The following is a 20,025-nucleotide window of genomic DNA, read 5'->3' as shown; positions in this document are numbered from 1 at the left end:
AAGCCCTCTTAATTTTATTAACTTGCCTTCTATTGGGAGTGTTGACCAAATGCTCTGATTTATTGGCTTGTCTTGTGCAATACATGTTTTAATGTCATATCTACAGCAATTCTCTCGTGGCATTTTCATTATTGTTACAGTATAGAATGGCCTTCAGTAAACATTGCCTTTCTTAACAGTGCTTACTAGACTTGAGAAAAGACATGTATAGTTAAGATGCATCTAATTCCTACATCCTTCATCATCTTCTGCAATGACTACTACACCTCCCAGAATTAAAACTTGTCTGCTTGGGAGACAATGAGAGCAACTCTAGCCAAGATGGTCTGTGTTCCCAAAGTTTCGCATTCAATGGATCCGTAACTCATTCAGGTCTATGCTAGAGGTATCTGTAATAAAAAAAGTAAAACAAAGTTCAACCAGCTAAACATGGTCAGGTGGAATAAAGCATATACTTTATTAAAACAAAAAAAAAAGGAAAAAAACAATGGTAAGCACTTTCACACTCACAGTGCTTCCTCAGACATCCAAAATACACAACAAGAGGTCTATAGAGCATAGCAGTTAACAATTAATGATGCAATTGCCTCATCTTCAATTTAGCCTTTAAAGGGACATTGTCATTGAGACCTGGTTTCCTATGCAATTGTAACCTAAATATCCAATCGGTCTCAAGACTCACTGTGCATAATCTTATAAGAGGTAGTGATTTAAGATTATGGACAGAGAGTCTTGAGACTGATTGGATACTTAGGTTACAATCACATATAAACCTCTTGTTCTGTACTTTGGATGTCTGAGGAAGCACTCTGAGTGTGAAACCTCTTACAGTTGTTTTTTTCATTTTTTATTGTTTTAATAAAGTATATGTTTTATTCCCCCTCACTGTGTTTAGCTGGTTGAACTTTGTTTTACTTATTTGTGGTTTGTTGACCAGCTTTTATCTGTTTATCCATCTTATTCTGCATATCTGTAATAATAACCCTATGCTTCGAGCATGGATACTGTCAGTTCTTTAGCCAGGAGTTCTAGCTGTGGAAGATTATTGGTAGGTTGAGGAGTTTATTATTCCAGGCTATATAGTCTTTAAAAAGAACCACAGATTATTCCAGGCTATACAGTCTTTAAAAAGGACCACAGACTCAAAGGAGCTGGTGGAACAACAGTGTTCATGAAAACACCAGAAATAGTAGGTTTAAGAATGCTGGACTGTGCACACATCTGTTTTTTGTGAACATGGTGCATGCACAGATACTTCCCAATGTATACAAACTGCATTTTCCTTTATATCATCTCTAATGGGGTTAGCATTCCTGTAACCCCACTCAATTCATAAAAGAGGTTGGAGTGCCAACTCTTCTTAAAAACGGTATATTTTTCCCAGCATATAAATTACTATTACATTCTATTTAAAGAGACAACAGATATTAGTTTTATACTAAATTATCACCATTGCTGAATGATTTTTCTGCAACATAAAACACTAAACGAATTGTCATCACTTTGCAGTTCCCTGACAGACTGTTAATTAGTAAGCAGCAATTATGCTACTACTGCAGAGTTTCTACTTTATGTTAAAATCATGCCACAGTCCAGTGTTCTTAACAAGCATGCAATATCATGATTCAGTAAGAATTGTGCTGAAGAACTTTTACTACCGGACTGTCTGGAGACCGCAATACATTTTAGCAGCTGCAATTCTACAAAGACCCTATTACAGATTTATCTATGAATCTGACTCAACCTATTTAATGAACCCCCAATGACAGATAACAAACTGGCACTCAGAATATTATACACTGGATGGTTACAAAAAGCCCAGAACCCTATTTGGCCAAAGGTACACTAACTAATAATTTCAGAACCCATCTTCCAACTGTTTCTGAATAGAACCATTGACATACACAAAGCACAATAAAGAATACAATGCAAAAACTTGAAAAATCTCCCTTCCGATAAAATGAAGCTGCATTTATGTTAATAGACTAGAAGAATATAAATTTAATACCAGCAAACACTCTTCTCTTGACTACTATATTAAGATTATCATGGACATACTTAATAGGGTTGCATCAGGCAAACACTTTAGACTGAAGAATAGAAAACCTCAGCAACAGCATTAAAATGCCAACCATACCTCTCAACCTGGAAACATCAAAAATCTGGGCAAAGGCCATGAAAAATAGGTACAAATCTGTACACTGATTAACATAAAATCTGTGTGCATAATTATGCAACCCTGCCCACTCCAATGGGATTGTGGGATACCAACTTTCAAATGCAAACTGAAAAACAGACAACCAAAATATGGCCACAGAGTACAAGTTATCCTTACTCTGGAGAGTGTACACATCTGTATTGTTAGAGACTTGGTTTAAAGCCACAGCTGTGCCTATCTAGTGGAAGATGGAGCTTCACAAACTTCTGATGGCAGCAAAGATCAAGAATATATATGCTCAATGTATGTATGTATTTATTTGTTAAGACCACTGGGAACAAATGCCCCTTTTCAGAGGTGTTCCAAGACGATTGTCTAACTAGGTGACACATTCAGAAAATGATTAGGATTTTAATATCAGCAATCTGCAGTTGTAAACTTAAATGAATACCTTAGAAGTCCTACATCTGACTTTCTGATCATAAAATGTTTCCTTAATTCTTAGAATTATCAACACTAAATATTTTTAAGTCACTTTCATGGAATACAATTCTTGGCATATAAACCAGGTCAAACGGTTTGAAAGATCTGGAAATATCTATTGTTGCAGTTTTTCCTCTACAAAAACATTTTTATGAAATGTGAAGAACTAATTTCTGTACAAGAATGAAAGGAAGATTTACAACTGCAGATTGCTGATATTAAAATCCTAATCAGTTTCTGCTGTTCTAACTCATTCTAGTAAAAAGCTGATTTAATTTGCAGAGTAATGACCATTTTCTACGGCAAAACAGTTCACACAATGGGTTGTTCCAATCAGAACTGTTGATTTTTTCTTTTTTATATATATAATCCAGATCTACAGGTTAAATTCCAAGTGCATTAGCAAAATATCAACGTAAAAGTGGTACACATTTCCATGACAAAAGGAACAATTATGTCACATTTTCCAAGACTATCATGTTCATTGTTTGGCTGGAATGAACTGACAAGATATTAGTGCCTAAACATGTGGGGATTCAAGTAATAAAAGCTTTGTGCAGCAGTGGCAGACCACAGATTCAGAAGGGTTTGGCCCTGGTTCCATGACAAGTGTCCCTATTACAATCACAGAGATATTATTCACAACAGTAGCAACAGCTATAGACACAGATAGATAAATGAATTAATACTTTCTTTACTGTGTTTCAGGTTGAACAACAACAGAATGGGATTTTAAACAAAGTACATTAGGGTAACCAACATATACAAGAGTCTACTGTATTAAGACAAACATGTGGTCCTTTCTATTTCAACAGGCACGTCTTCTAGCAGCAAGAACACTTCTTTATACTGGTGAATAACCAGCCTGGTTTCTAATTTGTAAAGGTACTGAAAAATTTAAGAATAAGCCTCTAACCTCATACTACATGTCACAGGACATAAAATATAAAAACTGGTTTACTGGAGTAAGACCACATCCTAAAACAGTTAGTCTACAGTACTGCTTTTAATCAGTTAAATATATAAAACAGAACTACCCTGAGAAAGAAACTACTGCTGTAATGATCCTTATATAAAAGCAAATATAAATGTACAGGTGAGGCCATACAAAGTCACAATAGTCATCTCTACCGCCACTTGCTCATAAAGAAATGCTGTTGTTGTTGTTTGTCTTTCGGCTTTTCTCAGTAAGGGGTCGCCACAGCGGAACTCCGGTCCGCTAATGATTGGCAGTAGATTTTTACAAAACGCCAAGGTGCCAGCTCGACGCCCAACCTTCAACGAAGGCATGCCCATTTATGCACGCATGTCTTTCGAATGCTACCCAACTGTGGGGAGGACATGCAGACTCCACACAGAAGGCACTCGCAAGCCCAGCCGAGAATGAAACGGGAGAACCTCTTGCTGTGAGGTAACAACATAATCACGGTACCACCGCGGCATCCTTGCTCATAAAGAAATGTAATCACCTAAAAATATATGTGATTATGAGGAAAGAATCCTTTGTGTCAAACAGATAAACTGAGAAGAATCTGAAAATAATGTATCCTTCAACTCATGGCAGCTAATAATAATGCACTATTTTACAAATTCCAAAATACAAGGGATGTCATCATAGCTTTACATGATCCTCCATATGCTTATGGACAAATGTGGTAGAAGTGAAAAGCACCAGTACCAGTTTATTTAACAAAATCCAGTTTGTTAAATTTGCTTTTTCAATATGTTAAATATGCACTGGCCAACTTTGACTTAAAATGCCACAAGTCTTGCCATACCAAAGAACTGTTCAAGCAAACACAAAAACAAGCTTAGACTATGGCTGCTGCTGTTACCAGAACAGTAGAAATTAGAAAATAAAAATTTCAAACCATGGAAAGAACTTTCATGGTGTCGGCCTGCCGACGCCGAAGTGGTTCTATCTGGCTGATTCTGCGGTTTGGATTTATGACTGGCAGACCTGCTGCAGCAAGACTTGACTCGTCTCGAGTGTGTGTAAAGTGAAACACGTGTCGCATCACGTGCAGGTCATATAAACAAAAACAAAACACAGATTCAGCCCTCAGCCGAATTCCAACAGGCTAGTCACGAAGCTGACGTCATCGCACACGCCTCTGCGCTTGATAATGTTGGCAAAAATAAAAGGCCAAAAAAAATTAAAAAGATCCGGAAAATTCAGGAATTAAGGGGGCCACTCAGAAACTCGTGGCACCCCGGTATTTGGACCTCAAAACTGGTAAATGCCAAGCAATTCGGTATGGTTGAGAGGTATGATGCCAACCAGAATCAGAAATATGCATAATGCTCGCTAATCGCACCAACTGTTCCTCCCTCTACTTTTATGGAAACCTGCATACAAAAGCAAGCCTTAAGCTACTTTTTATTAAACTTTCTGGATCTGATGAAGTCTCTAAGATGAAAGTGCGAATCCTAATAAACTTTCTTTGGCGTAAACTGACTAAAGGAGAATTTTTCTGAAACTTTTTAAAGCTTCTACTGCTTTAAGAACTTTTGAAAGGGATGAAATTCTTTTCATATAGAGCTTCTAGTACAAAGCAATGGTTTGTTTTCAATAGAAATCCAGCTCTGTTCTCAAAGTAATTCCTTTAGCTTTTGTTTTAAACTATCTACACTGGCAATATGAGTGAGGTGAAGTGATTTGCTTCATCCTGTGCTAATTCCAATCACTGAAATATATGCGTGTACAGCAAGATTGTTGTGCGCACTTATGTCTTTGGAGCCCTGGACATGCAGAGAACTTGTGTATTACAGATCTTTATGAATCCCAAACTGTGTATGGATCCTTTCAGGGTAGTGCTCCAAGAACGGCAAGGACCTCATTATCATAAGCCATGTCCCCAAATTCCTACATTAGCATAATATCTTAAATTGCAGGCAACATATACAGCCCTGTTCCATTACTGCGCACTGAGGCTTCTTGAATCACAAGCCCCTTATTTACTATGCACAGCTACCTGAGTAGTACTCAATGTGTTCCTGAATTTTATCAATGGAAACAGATTTGTATAGACTGTGGCTAGCACTTAACTAACAGTACTGCTGTAAAGCTGATTTAACATTTTAATAAATGGGCATTGGTTGAACTGTCTTTTATTTGCACTCAGTTACACAGTGGATGCTTACTCGGTTACCTTTTTGTCTGTTTTAGTATAACTTTGACTTGTTAAAATGTTTATAACATAATGGTTATATACTGATCTTTGTTAGTAACAAACTATGAAAAGTGATTAAAATATGTTCAAAATATCACATGGTACTATACAGAACAAACGTTTTCAATGGTAAAAAATAAAACTTACCTATGATTTGATTTTATTGGCAGAGTCTGACCATTTCCATCAGCTACAGGGTTGCTAAATTTAAACAGAAACTGTTCCCAAGCAATCTTGCCAGTTGCCTTAAAACCAAATCTAGATGAAAATTTTCAAAAGCTCAAGTCATGCTGCTCAAAATGAACTTTCAGTACAGATATTTTATTTTAACTATAAAACAATGATTTGACTTTTAAGCTGAAGGAAATACTGTTTGCACAACTGTCACTGTAAAACACATACATTAAATAGTTCAATTTTGAAAACAGAGTTGGTCAGGTGATGCAGCATCACCAATGTATTTACTTATTCATTCATACATTTAGTTGAAGGAGTAGAGCTCTGATGTATATGGACTATTTTGAGGTACAGACTGGATGTTGCATAGTAGCAAAATATGCACAAATACATCCAATATGAATTAAAACGATATTAAAAAAATATAGCATGCATTTTATGAAAAGTGTACAGTACAGTAAGACAGCCAGTTTACAGCTGGAAGAAAACATGAAATAATGAGAAAAGTTAACAATTTTAAGAAACTACACACACACACACACACACACACACACACACACACACACACACACACACACCATTTCAATATATACAAATATTTGCAGCAGCAACAGAAAGGAATATACAGTGGGAAGGATAACAGAAGGAAGGAAAACGAGGACAGAAATACTAGAGGAAAAGAATGAATGGAAAATGTGTCAGAAGGAACAACAGTGAGGGAGAGAGCAAGGAGATAAGTTAATGTAGAAATATAAAAGCCAGTGTGAAAAAATGCGGACACTAATTCAGTACGTAATCTGTTAACTGGTATTCTGTTTTTAATAGTAAACATTTGCCACAAAAATAAATTCTACAGCACTTTTTTAATTGTCTTGGAATGACAGCCTCTGTCATCTTGCCCTTGTATTAGGAAATGTTGCAAATTCCCACACTTTGCTGGAAAATACCAAGTGCTGGCACACATATTCACATTAGTTGCTAAATAGTTCACATAAAATCACTTAATTAAAAGTATCAGATCACATTTGAGTGGACAACCAATTTACAAAGGCTCATCATTAGCAGGTACACATCAAACTCCCTGCTTATTCTCTCAAGAGGTTTACACTAATTTTCAACAACCACTACAGTATAGAAATTAAACATCAAAATTAAAATTAAAGCACACACCTTAGAAATCAAACAAACATCCAGAAAACACATCAAAGCTGATGGGAATATTTAATGAAACAATGAAAAGATCCATAATACTACTGTGAGGACAATGCCCTTCCTGACAGCTGATGTAATGAGCAAATTGTTCTGCTCTACTGCAACATGCTTAGAATTACAGTTTTCATCATGTTGTTATTTGTTAATCATCTGCAACTGACGAGTGTTGGTGCACCATTTGGCTTCTTACTTTCATGTTTTTTTCTGTGGCAGTATATGGTTCACAGAATATGCACATTAATGCACTAATAGGCACAGAAAGTAGGGGAATCAGTGAGTTGATACGGCTGGAAGCATAAGACAGACTGATTTCCAGGAAAGGAAGCATAAAATAGAGAGAGAGTGAGACAGAAATAAAAGGACTAGCAGGTAGATGAGTATTGCAGTTAAGACTTTTGGGGGAGTTAAATGAATGATAGTACAAAGAAAGTACCACTGAGTAAATGTGCTATAACAGTAGATGTTCAAATGATCACTGCTGCAGACAGTAGTCTTAGCTATATGGGTTATAGCCTGTAAGGATATAACAGCCAATCAGCTTCCAAAGCTTAAGTACACCTTTCACAAACGTAAAACATTACAAGCTAAGGCAGAGCTGAAGAAAAAGAGCGGTTTGGGTGCAAAGTCCTTCAGACCTATCATGCTAACTGAGAGAGGGAGGCCAGAGCCCTTAAAGAGATCAATGCTAGGGAAATAAAAATAAAAGTTCTCACAGCGGTGGTGGTGCTGCGGTAGCATTGTAGCCTCATAGCAATATGTTGTCCCATTCGATTCTCAGCTAGAGCGTCTTCTGTGTGGAGGCATACATGAATGGGGTGTGCCTTTGTTGAAGGTTGTGCGACAGGGCTGGTAACCCGGTACGTAAAAATCCACTACCAATCATTAGCGGACCGGAGTTCCACTGTGGCGACCCCTAACCGGGAAAAGCCGAAAGACACAAACAAACCCTGACATTAAAAAACATACAAAAAGAAGGGGGATGAAGGGAGAGCATGGTTACTGCAGCAGTGATCATTCAAACATCTACTTTCATGTTAAGCTTACTTATACAACAGTACTATGTGCATCATTTGATTGGTGCTGCAGTAGTCTTAGCTATGTGGGTAGACTTCAATCTTAGACTAACTGGGGAGAGGAAGGATGAGGGTCCAGGAGCTCCTGGGGAATAGTCTTAGTAAAATCTGTCCTAGACATGGCGAAGGAATCTATTTTGTAGTGCTTTGTAAAGGTATGTACAGAGGACCAAGTGGCTGTTTAGAATACTTCTAGAATCCAACCCTTTCCAAAAAGCCACAGATGAAGCTGACCCTGCCTGGTATTGCCTTGTTGTGATAAGTATAAAAAAAAAAGTAATAACAAGAGACACCCATTTGGAGATGGGCTGCTTTGACATAGGTTGTTCTGTCTTCTTACCTAAAAAGAAATTAAAAACTGATCAGAGACTCTGAAAATTTTAGCTCCGTCATGATAATATCCCAGTTGTCTATGGACAATCAAGTAAGGGGAGTTCCCTTCTCTCTCATCTTTAGGCTTTGGAAAGAAGGCAGGGAGACAGATAGCTTGGCTCAAATTAAAGTCAGATACCACTTCAGGCATAAACAAAAGATTAGTTCTTAAGGAAGCTCTATACGCTTGTGAAAAATGAGATAAGGTTTACCTACCATAAATAGCCTGAAACTCAGATACTACTCTTGCAGAAGTCAGAACAATCAGCAAAACTGTTTTTTCATGTTAAGAACCTCAAATTATCCTAATGAGCTAGTTCAAATGGGGCAACAGCCAATTTTAATAAAACAAAGTAATGATCCCATAGAGTAGCCACCTGTTTTTAGGTGGCTTGGTATGTGATATCCCTTTCAAAAACATTTTGACATGGGAATGCACTGAAAGAGGAGGGCCATGGGCAGACATGCTAAAATGACTGACAAGTAAACCTTAACAGGTAGTAAGAAAGACCAGAGGGTAATAACTCACATAACTATTGCAGAACCAGAAAAACACTAGCCTTAAAATGGCCCTGTTACTTGTCTTAGCACCAACTTGAAATTCTTTTCCATTTGATGATATATGATTTCCTAGTACATGTTTTCTTGCCTACATTATTACTGGTGCATGTCCTCAGAAAATTAGTGCCTGAAAGGTATTAAAAGTCTGTCATCGTGGCAGTTAGTTGAAGATATTTCAAGTTGGAGTGTTGGTCCAGTTTGTGAGAAAGCTTGTGGTAATTGTCCTTGGCCACTTCCCAAAGGAGGGAAAACCACAGTTGCCTGAGCCAGAAGGGAGTCACCATAATGATCTTCAGAAAGTCCTTCAAAACCATCAGAATGACCCTTGATATCAGTAGAAAGAGTGGAAAAGCTGTGTACACTTACCATAAATGTAGATGTTTGAGTGTATTCACTGTTGCAGTCATTACATCTGGGTAATCTGCTGGCAGATTGCCCTCAGTCGGCCTGAATAACAAAGCCTTGGGTCCTGTGTCAGTTGCTGTCTCCTCTTCCATGATGTCAGGTCGTCAGGGGTATAAAACATGCAGCCTAGACCAATTTATTCAGTTTTTCTTGCACCAGATGTCAAGTGCCCCCCAAATGGGGAGCAAAAAAAAAAAAAAAATATATATATATATATATATATATATATATATATATATATATATAAACAGCAATATATGAAAAAGCATTTTTAGCAACATAAACTTTACATTCATCTAAAAGCAAATACACCACAAAGGCTTTAGAGTATAGTGAAGGAAAGAGAAGTTATAGAAAAGGGGGATGGCGGGTGGGTAACCCGGACTGCAACAGTGAATACACTCGAACATCTACATTTACAGTAAGTGTACACAACTGTACTATGTTCTTTGTGTTTCACTGTTGCAGTCATTACATTTGGGTAGAATTCCAAAGCTATGGATGGGAGGATGGAAGTAAATAGCATTAGGAGCGGCTATAAGGCCCTGCAGAACTGCAGTGGCAAAGCCTGCCCTGGATTTAGAGAAGAGTGGCAAATGATAATGCTTTGTGAAGGTATGAACAGAGCTCCAAGTAGCAGCTTCTAGAATGTCTTTGGTTGGAACTCCTCTGAGAAAGGCTGCTGAGGTAGAGGCAGCCCTGGTGGAATGTGACCTGATTCTCTTGGGTACAGGTTTACCATGATGCAAGTAGCAGAAATGAATACAGTGGCTTATCCACTTAGAAATAGTCTGCTTTGATATAGTCTTCCCTTCTGATCCTGAAGCAAATGCCACCAGTAGTTGCTCAGACTTTATTAGAGATCTGGTCCTGTTTAAGCAGAATCTTAGTTGTCTGTGTACGTCCAATGAATGCAGAATCCGCTCCCCCTTGTTCTGTGGATTTGGGTAAAAAGTTGTCAGGTGAATAGTTTGATTAAGAGCCACACTGGATACCACCTTAGGCTTAAAGGAAGGATTGGTCCTGAGGGACACCCTGTCCGGGTAAAATGTAATAAAAGGCTCCGCAGCCATGAGAGCCTGTAGTTCTGAAACCCTTCTTGCTGAAGTGTTTGCCAAAAGGAAAGCTGTTTTCCAAGATAAAAACTTTATATCCGCAGTAGCTGCTGGTTCAAAAGGAGGCAGGGTTAGTTTTTCCAGCACACAATTGTGGTCCCATGCAGGAGTTGGTGATCTTCTGGGAGGCCTTAAATGTTTGGCCCCTCTAAGATACTGTTTTAGCAGAGGATGAGAAAAGATGGGAGGCTCCGTGTTGTAATGAGCCAAGATGGCAGAGGCATGGATTTTTATTGAAGAGAAGGATAGGTCCTTGTCAAGCATCTCAGTCAAGTATTGTAAAATCTGATGGATATTTGGTTTTGCTGTGTCCGTTTCTTGTGCTTGGTTCCAAGCACAGAATCTTTCCATTTATCAGCATAAGATTTTCTAGTACTTGGCCTTCTGGCTTCCAAAATGACATCCATAACAGATTTACTGAGAGGTGTTGTTTGAATAATTACATGATCAGCCATGCTGCATGGTTCAGAGTTTAAAGCTGAGTGTGCAGAATTTGATTGTTCTGCTGAGACAGTAGATGAGGTATTTGAGGCAAGTTCAAAGGAAGGAGTTGAGACATATTCCTTAGAATTGGGTACCAGTGCTGGCGAGGCCAGTTCGGAGCAATTAGGATGATTTTTGTTTTTTCCTATCTGACCTTTAGTAAGACTTTGGAGAGAAGAGGCAGAGGGGGAAACGCGTAGACTGATAGATATTTCCAACTGAAGGATAGGGCATCCACTTTCCTGCTTGTCTGTGATAAGTCCTTGTGCAGAATTTGTCCAGTTGATAATTTTGGGGGGGGAGGCAAACAGATCTATGTCTGGGCTCCCCCATTTCTGTGTTACCATGCTGAAGACTTGTGGATCCAGTTTCCACTCGTGCGGGTCCATAAGATTTCTGTTTAGGTCTTCTGCCAGAGTATTTTGTTTTCCTGGCAGGAATTGAGCTTGAAGATGTACTTGGTAAGTCAAGGCTGTGTTCCACAATGCCATGGCTAGTCTGCAAAGGGGGTAGGAATGTGTACCCCCCCCCGCTTGTTTATGTACCGCATAACCGTGGTGTTGTCCGTCTTTATCAGTAGTTGCCCTGGATGAAGTAAGTCCTTGAAGGCTGTCAGGGCATTCTGAACAGCTAGCATCTCTTTCTGGTTGATATGCAGATGCATTTGTTTTGGGCTCCATATGCCCTGAATGCATCTCCCCACCAGGTGGGCCCCCCAAGCATAGTCTGATGCGTCTGTAGTTAGGGTTTGGGTGGCAGGGGGTAGAGTGATTGACAGTCCCTTGTTTTAGTGGCATGTCTCTGCCCACCAAAGAAACTCCTGTTGTAGGCAGGGAATGAGAGGAATCATTGTTTCCAGACTGTGACAATGTTGACTCCATAAACTTTTTAGGTACCACTGAAATTTCCTCATATGCAGTCTTACATATGGAATTAGTAGAATGCAGGATGCCAAGAACCCCAAAGCCTGCAGAATTTGTCCTGCAGATAACTGGGTTTTTGTTGCCATCTGTTTGGAGTATATAGTCAGTTGCCTTTGTTTGTCTGGCGTAAGGTAAGCCATCCTGGCAGTTGTATTCAAGCTTGCACCCAGGAATGTAATTTTTTGAGATGGTACCAGTTGTTATTTCTTTTCATTTATTGTGTACCCTAGGCATGTTAGAAGCTTTTTTACAAACACCAGATGTTGAAGAAGAATGTCCTTGTTTTCTGTTTGAATGAGACAGTCGTCCAAGTAAGGATAAATTTGTATGCTTCTTTGTCTGCAAAATGCAATTACTGGTGCCAGTCACTTTGTAATGACCCTGGGCGCAGTGGATAAGCCAAAGGGCAGTGCAGAGAATTGGTAATGCATAAACCTTGCCTTGAAGCGGAGGTATCTTCTGCACAATTCCCTTACTGGGATATGCAGGTATGCCTCTTTTAAGTCTAGAGTCACTAACCAAGCATTCTTGCCCAGCATAGGCAGTAGCTGTTGTAAAGTTAGCATTTTGAATTTTGGAATGTCCAGGAACGTATTCAAAATCGATAAGTCCAGTATTGGATGCCAGGCATTGTCTTTTCTGGGTACCAGGAACAGCCTTGAATAAAAACCTTGTCCTTTTTCCTGTTCTGGTACTGGTTGAATAGCCCCCATATCCATGATGGACATAACTTGTTTCTGAGCCTCTGCCCATTGATTTTGTGGCAGATCTGGCCAACCGTTTGGAATTGGCAAAGTATGGAAATGAAATCTGTATCCCTGGGATACTATGTTTAATACCCACTTGTCCTGGGTAATTAATTGCCAATTTTGAGCATGAAGTGCTAATTTCCCCCCCAAGGGGGCTGCCAAAAGATAAGTGCTTGGTGATGGTAGAGGGAAGTCATTGAGACTGCTTACTGTAGGGTTGTGCTTTGTTTACTCCAGATTTGGAGGTGGAGGCACCCCATTGCTTTGACCTGTAAGAACCCTGTGATTGGTATCTAGAGCCTTTTGAGTGCCTGTATTTGCCTTGAGAGGCTCTGTTGGACACAGGAAAGGACCAATTTTTAGTAGGCCAGTGCCTACTGAATCTGGGAGGCTGCACTTGTAAGAAATCTTTTACAGTTTGCATAGATTTAGCTTTGTCTTCCATTTTCTTTAAAACCTCTTCTGCCTTATTACCAAACAGAGTATCATGCTGTAAAGGGGCATCCAACAATTTAGCTTTAACATGATCACGCAGATTTTGCTTCTTGAGTCAGGCATGCCTTCTAATCACAGATCCAGTAACTGCGGCCCTGCAACAGGCCTCCAAGGAATCAAAACCACATTGCAAAGTATGCTTTCCAACCTGTTCTGCTGTATACAATAATTCCTGTAATTCTTTATTTTCTACACAATCAGAAATCAACATCATTTTCTGTTTCAATAGGCCCATAACATGCTGTTGATGTTTAAGCATATGAAACTGGCAGTTTAAGGCCCTAATTGCCACGGTTGCAGACGTATAAACCTTCTTTCCCCATCTATACAACGCCCTGGAATCTCTATCAGAGGGGGTAGGATATTTGGCTGCAGAGGCCTTTATACCTTTGGGACCCTGTGAGATAGTTTCAGGATCAGCAGCAGGATTTCTGAATAGAAATTTGTGGGAGTCAGGAACCTTGTAATATCTGTCTGGCTTACTAGGAGACGGAGGTAGGGAATCAGGAGCCATGCTTGATTCCGAAAACACATCAACAATGTCTAATACAGAAGGTATAGCCAAAGGCCTATGCTGAGGAAGGAGGAGGAAATCCCTAAGCCTCTTTTTTGATTCAGAGAAATCCTGACTCTCCCAATGAAAATGTTCCCTTAAAGTATGCAAGGTTTCTCCAAAAGAATAATCCTCAGGAGGAGATGCAGATGGGATGGATTCTTCTGCATCTGAATCCTCATAGGGTGGTATAGAAAATTCCTGATCAGAAGAGGAATCAGAAGAAATAGAAACATGATCTGAAGATTCATAATCAGTGTCTTGCCTAGGCCTCTTAGCAGGAGAGGGGGTTGGGAACCCCTGATCAAGGTAATTAAGTCCTCAGCCATTTTGATCATCTGTGTTTTAGGCATAGGGGCCTGAGCACGTGGCTCATGCGTCGGGTTTTTTAGACTTAGAAGTTGTTTTTGATTTTGTTTTTGAAGCTGGCATCAGTTTTATATAAAAATGTTGAGGCCTGAAAACTCCCTCAGAAGCCGGTGCCTGCCCAGCGGCTCTGGACCCATCCAAGGGAGAGACATCCGGGGGTTCAACACTCTGAGAATCTCGCAGCATACCGGATTCCGCATGGGTCTTGGTAGAGGCCTGTGACTCAAAAGTAGCAGGTATCAGGGGCTGCGAAAGCGCCTCACTGAGTACTGGTGAACCGGCGACTGGCTTAGGAGAAGCTTTGTCGTCGGTTTTGGACCTCGACGGTCTGTCTCTGTCTTTTTCTTTGCATTTTTTGTGAACTCCGGTAGTCAGATTGCTATCCAATGACATTTCAGGGTAATTAAATCTGGATCCAAAATATTTTGAAGCAAAAATATACCGACGCTTAATAGTGCGTTGGTTAAATCTAACACAAAACCAACAGCAAGGCACGTTATGATCTAGGCCTAGGCAAGGAATACATTACAAATGAAAATCCTTATGAGGTATTTGCTTCCCACAAGTAATGCAATTATTAACTTTTACTGACAATGGTAAGGAGCAAGAAAAAGTTACCACAATGGGGTACTTAGCTTTAATTAAAGACTATGGTTCTGAATCTCGAATGTGAAAATTTCAGGAGTCGGCCGACAAGCACTTGCGAACTGCTTCTGCTTCGGGCACCGTGCGGCAAGAAAGACTGAATAAAATGGCGTTGGCTGCATGTTTTATACCCCTGACGACCTAACATCATGGAAGAGGAGACAGCAGCAGATGCAGGACCCAAGACTTTGTTATTCAGGCCGACTGAGGGCAACCTGCCAGCAGATTACCCAAATGTAATGACTGCAACAGTGAAACATGAAGAACGTCATGCCTGCAAAAGGAAAAGAGAATGCATTTGTTTTCCAAGCCTTCCTGTATGGAATCCTGGAGTAGAATTTTGCCAGTTGATTTCTGTGAAAGGGGATAAATAGATGTTTCTGAGGTGTTTCCCATAGCTGGATCAATTCCTGGAAGACCCCAGATTCAGTTTAGTATTCATGACAGTCTGTCTTGGTCATGTACACCTTGTCTGCAACAAATTTTGTTCTGACAGGATATGAGATGATTGTAGAGCCTGCACTGATAAGATCTGGTTCTTCCCTGTTTATGTACCACATCCTGGACAAAGGAAAATAGGAGTATCTATATTAATTGCAAGAGGAGCTCCAATAGTGATAGAAGAGGACAAAAAAGATAATAATGTCAGATTTATAGTACTAAGGGGCTACTGGCAATGGAGGTTTACATTGACATGTATTTATATTCCACTTAAAACTGCTATAATAGAGTTTAAGAAAATTCTGGGAGAAATAATCATCTTTCGGCAAGGAATATTATTTATAGGTGGGGACTAGGATTTGCTTTGTAGCAGTGAAGAAGTGACTGGGGGCCCAGAAGGGAAAGTATTACAAAGGAGGATATATTTTTGAAGAAATTTATGAAAGTATTTGGCATGGAAGATGTGAATTCAGTACCAAGAGTTCAGAGAAAATTTACATATTATTCCCCAAGATACAAAAACTGGGCTAGGCTAGACAGACTTTACATTTCACAGGAACATGTGCATTTAAATGAAGGTCTTGATACGTACCCAATAACTATTTCAGATCATGCACCAATAATAACTAAAATAAAAACACAAGGTAATGAAATAAAAATGAGACACTGGTGCTTTCTCACCTATCTGTTGATAAGAGATGAATTTAAGGAATAGGTACTGAAAATTATTCAGGAGCTATTAGAAAAGATCAGAATGTCTTTTGCAAATATAGCTAGGGAGTGGGATAAAGTTACAGTGGAGTTTAAAAATAGGGTAGAAATACAAGAAAGGAAGATATGGTTAAAAAGTAACAAGAATTATTTAAAGGGATCTTTGCCTGAAGTGTTTACATAGGGATTTTTATACCCCAAGTAGACTCCAACGCATTTTTCCTCAGGTGGATAGCAAATGTTGGAGGTGTGACAAGCAAGAAAGAGGTGGCTGGGAACATATTTTCTGGGAGTATAATGAGCTGGCCAACTTTAGGGATTCCCTGCGAACCTCTCTGTCGGAAATGCTGGGTGAGCAGATTGGATTGACTGGGGAGATGATTTTTTTGAGCTATGATATAGAATCGGAATTGTCTAAACATAGTAAAGCCTTGCGGAGTCTAATTATAGTGGCTGCTAAAAAAGCAATTATAAAAAATTGAAATCAAGTCTAGACCAACTTTACTAGAAGTAGTAAATATAGTAACAGAGATAAAACAATTGGAACTGGGATCTTTAGAAAAGGGACTCAACAATATAAGCAGAGAAGGAATGAAGTTTAAGAGGCAGGATTTGAATGAGTCATATAATGCTTAACTAACAATGACTGGATAGATTATAAGTGTATAATTTTTGCAACTAAAATGGTGTCAATGATAAATGTAAGATTGTCTATGTTATACGTGATAATTTAATAAAGATGTTTATTGAAAAAAAAAGAATTATTTAAAGGGACTGACAAATGTTAAACTATTTCAGAAAAGGGGGAAGCTCACAAAACAAGAACAGGAGCAACTGCAGAATGCTAAACAGAAAATAAGGGATTACCTCAATAATATGCATGAGTTTAGAAATATTACTGTTAAGCAACTGGTTTTTGATAATAACTCTAGAGCACAAAAACTTTTAGCAAAATGACTCAAGCAACAGAAACTAGAAATGGGTGTCACCAAGCTTATGGAGTGTATAACAAGGAAGGTAAAAAGAGATCCTGTACAGGTATTAGAAATATTTCGGAAATTCTATGAAAGTCTGTATAAAGCAGAGAAAAATATGGAAAGCAAGAAAAGGTACAAATGGAAATGTTTATGGGAGAATTAAATATGCCAAGGTTAGAGGTAGATGAGGATCAATTGTTAACAGTTAGGATAGGAGGAGATAAGATAAAAATGGTGATGTATAACCAATCTACAGGAGAGTCCTCAGGAATAGACAGCATTTTTGTGGAAATTTGGAAGTTAGGAGGGAAAAATGATAAAGATCGAGAAGGTTTTGTTTAACGGCATTTTAAGAGGAGTGTAATGCCCCTGCACTGGCCTAGTGATCAAGGAGCCTCAATCGTCACCACTGGCAACAGTGAAGGACATACACAATGGGAGGATGACAAGTGCACACACAGTAAAGTACAGTTTCCCATAACAACACGCAGAGATCACAGACAGTCTGGGGCTGGTTTCTGCCTCTTTCTCCAGACTCCCCACTGGCACAGCTATAGGGTTAAGATCTCAGCCGAGTGGTTAAGCAAAAACATCCAGCATCCTCTCTGTCCAACCAGTGCTTCGACTCTCTGCCCAAGTAGTTGAGAGACACACAAGGCCCTTAAAAGGGTGCCCAATCCTACTGTGTAATGTTACTATTAGCCAAATGGTAAGTGTGACCAAGAGCAAGGCGACTGGAGTGGCCTATACAGTGTCACCAAATACATATGCAAGTACACTAAGAGCTTAAATATCTCTAAACAAACCAGCCACAATTACGGTTTAAATGTATTTAGTAATAAGGTTAGAGTTGCCACCTCACAGCAAGGAGTTCTCCGGTTTGATCCTTGGCTGGGGTGCCTTCTGTGCGGAGTCTGCATGTCCTCCCTGTGGTCGTGTGGGTTTCCTCTGGGGCCTCTGGTTTCATCCCAAAGACATGCTGTAGGTGGACTAGACACTCTAAATTGGCCCTAGGGGTGAGCATGTGCGTGTGTGTGCCTTCTGTGGAAGGTTGGGCACTGGGCTAGCAACTCGACACTGTAAAACCCCACTGCCAATCATGAGCAGACAGGTGATCCGCTGTGGTGATCCCTAACCGGGTAAAACCGAAAGAAGAAGAAGAAATGTATTTAATAATAAATAATAAAAGAACAAAACAATACTCAAACAACACAGTAACGACAGATTCAGAATCATAGGAAATAATTTAAAACAACATTGCAGGACAGTCACAAAAAATACATAAAATATCTAAACTAATCTTTACTATATTCTTATCTATATCTAAGAGAAACTACTGTACCCCAGACGTACTTATAAACAAGACAGATGCAGAAGTGCTGAATTGATGTTTCTAGGTCCAAGAAAAGATACAAAATGCTTTGTCTCTCTCTCTCTGAGAGAGTTCTTAAATTAATATCATATATTACTGCTGGGTTAGCCTGGATGACATCACTCTTTGTCACCTGCCTTCAGTTCCCACCTTAACAGAAACTTAACAAAATTTAACATTTCTCTGTGAAAAGTACAGTGGATATAAAAATTTTATACATCTCTGTTAAAATGCCAGAATTTTGTGATATAAAAAAATGAGACCACAATAAATCATTTCAAAACTTTTCCCACCTTTAATGTGACCTATAACCTGTACAATTTGTTATGGGACAAGACCAGCTTATTAAAATGTATATTAATTTCAGTTTATTAATGATGCTATAATATGATAGTTAAAAAGCAAACATAATTTATATGCTGGGCTTGAAAAAAAACAGCTTCACAAGCTACAGTATTGCTGTTACTTAAACTGCATTCTTTTATTATGTAATAAGACAGAATAGTATGTGTTGCATAAAGTCGGGGCATGTAGTTACTACAAAAGGAATTTGTTAGCCTGACTCCTCCAGCCTAGGAGTGCAATGTTGCTAGGGCAGGTTTAAAACATCTAAAAACAAGATCACTTGGAAGCAGGTGGATCATGTATAGGAAGGTGTTCACGTGAAGTCTGAGGGAAAATTCATGAGGACATTTGCAAATTTTTCTATAGGACAGTCACTGTAAAGTAATGAAACTGCATGACCAGTTTGATAAGAAAACATAAAAAAATACTATTTTTGTATGTAAAGTGAGAATGCTTCATCAAGGGCTATGAAGACTGACTCCCAGCGCTGTAAGAATAAAATTTCTGTTTGCACATCCTGAAGTGTTGTTCCTGACTGAAGGCATATAAGGTAAATTCTTAAAGTTATTTATGACTACAACAATCTGGTGCCATGACTCGGATCTGAACTTTGGTATTGCTGCAGAGCAGTTCTGGAATAGGGCCCATCACAGATTTTCTGTGAATTCCACACTTTGAATGGAATAGTCAGAGACTCAGATGTGCAGCTATTCAGGGTGTGCAAACATACTTGCCTTGGCAGGGAAATTGTTTTGTAAGGCGAAAGGGTTGGTTTGTGGGTTTTTTTCTTTCTTTTTTTTAGACAATTTTAGCAAAATGTAAGTGCATGACTGTGTTTGTAGTATAAGTGCATGACTGTGTTTTTGTTTGACTAAGTTGTTTGTAAGGTATACAAGTAATAGTGGCAGGACTCCACAGCAAATGAATATAGTAAATGTATGTGCACATACAGTAAAGGACAAATTAACACAAGGAGGGGCCTTGTGTTGAGGGCAATACTCTTAGGATTAAAAGGTAAGAAGTATGAGAGATGTTTTTATTCTGTCAACATATGAATGTGAGAGAAAGCAAAGAAAAAGTTAAAAATAAAGTTAAAACAAGTTCATGAGCCCACCGCATGATTGGGACGTAGACTATACAACAAGTTCATGAGCCCATTGCATGACTGGGACATAGCCTATATACTGTTAAAACAAATTCATGAGCCTACCGTATGATAGGACGTAGAGGTAT

The 20,025-nt window shown here is 39.0% G+C and overlaps 1 protein-coding gene across 1 annotated transcript in view; it reads right to left on the bottom strand.

Moving 5' to 3' along the window:
• EFCAB6 (EF-hand calcium binding domain 6) overlaps nucleotides 1–20,025 on the bottom strand; it is a 3,527,179-nt gene that overhangs the window by 2,127,503 nt on the left and 1,379,651 nt on the right. The window contains exon 10 of the mRNA XM_044088493.1: nucleotides 5,962–6,072. Coding sequence (XP_043944428.1) covers nucleotides 5,962–6,072 — 111 coding nt within the window. The remainder of the gene's footprint in view (nucleotides 1–5,961; nucleotides 6,073–20,025) is intronic.

This window comes from Protopterus annectens, chromosome 11.part0 (genome assembly GCF_019279795.1).
Source record: "Protopterus annectens isolate FY-2018-M chromosome 11.part0, PAN1.0, whole genome shotgun sequence".
NCBI classification, from domain to species: domain Eukaryota; kingdom Metazoa; phylum Chordata; order Ceratodontiformes; family Protopteridae; genus Protopterus; species Protopterus annectens.
The sequence above is the reverse complement of the archived record's forward strand: the minus strand, read 5'-3'. Positions and strand labels throughout refer to the sequence as shown.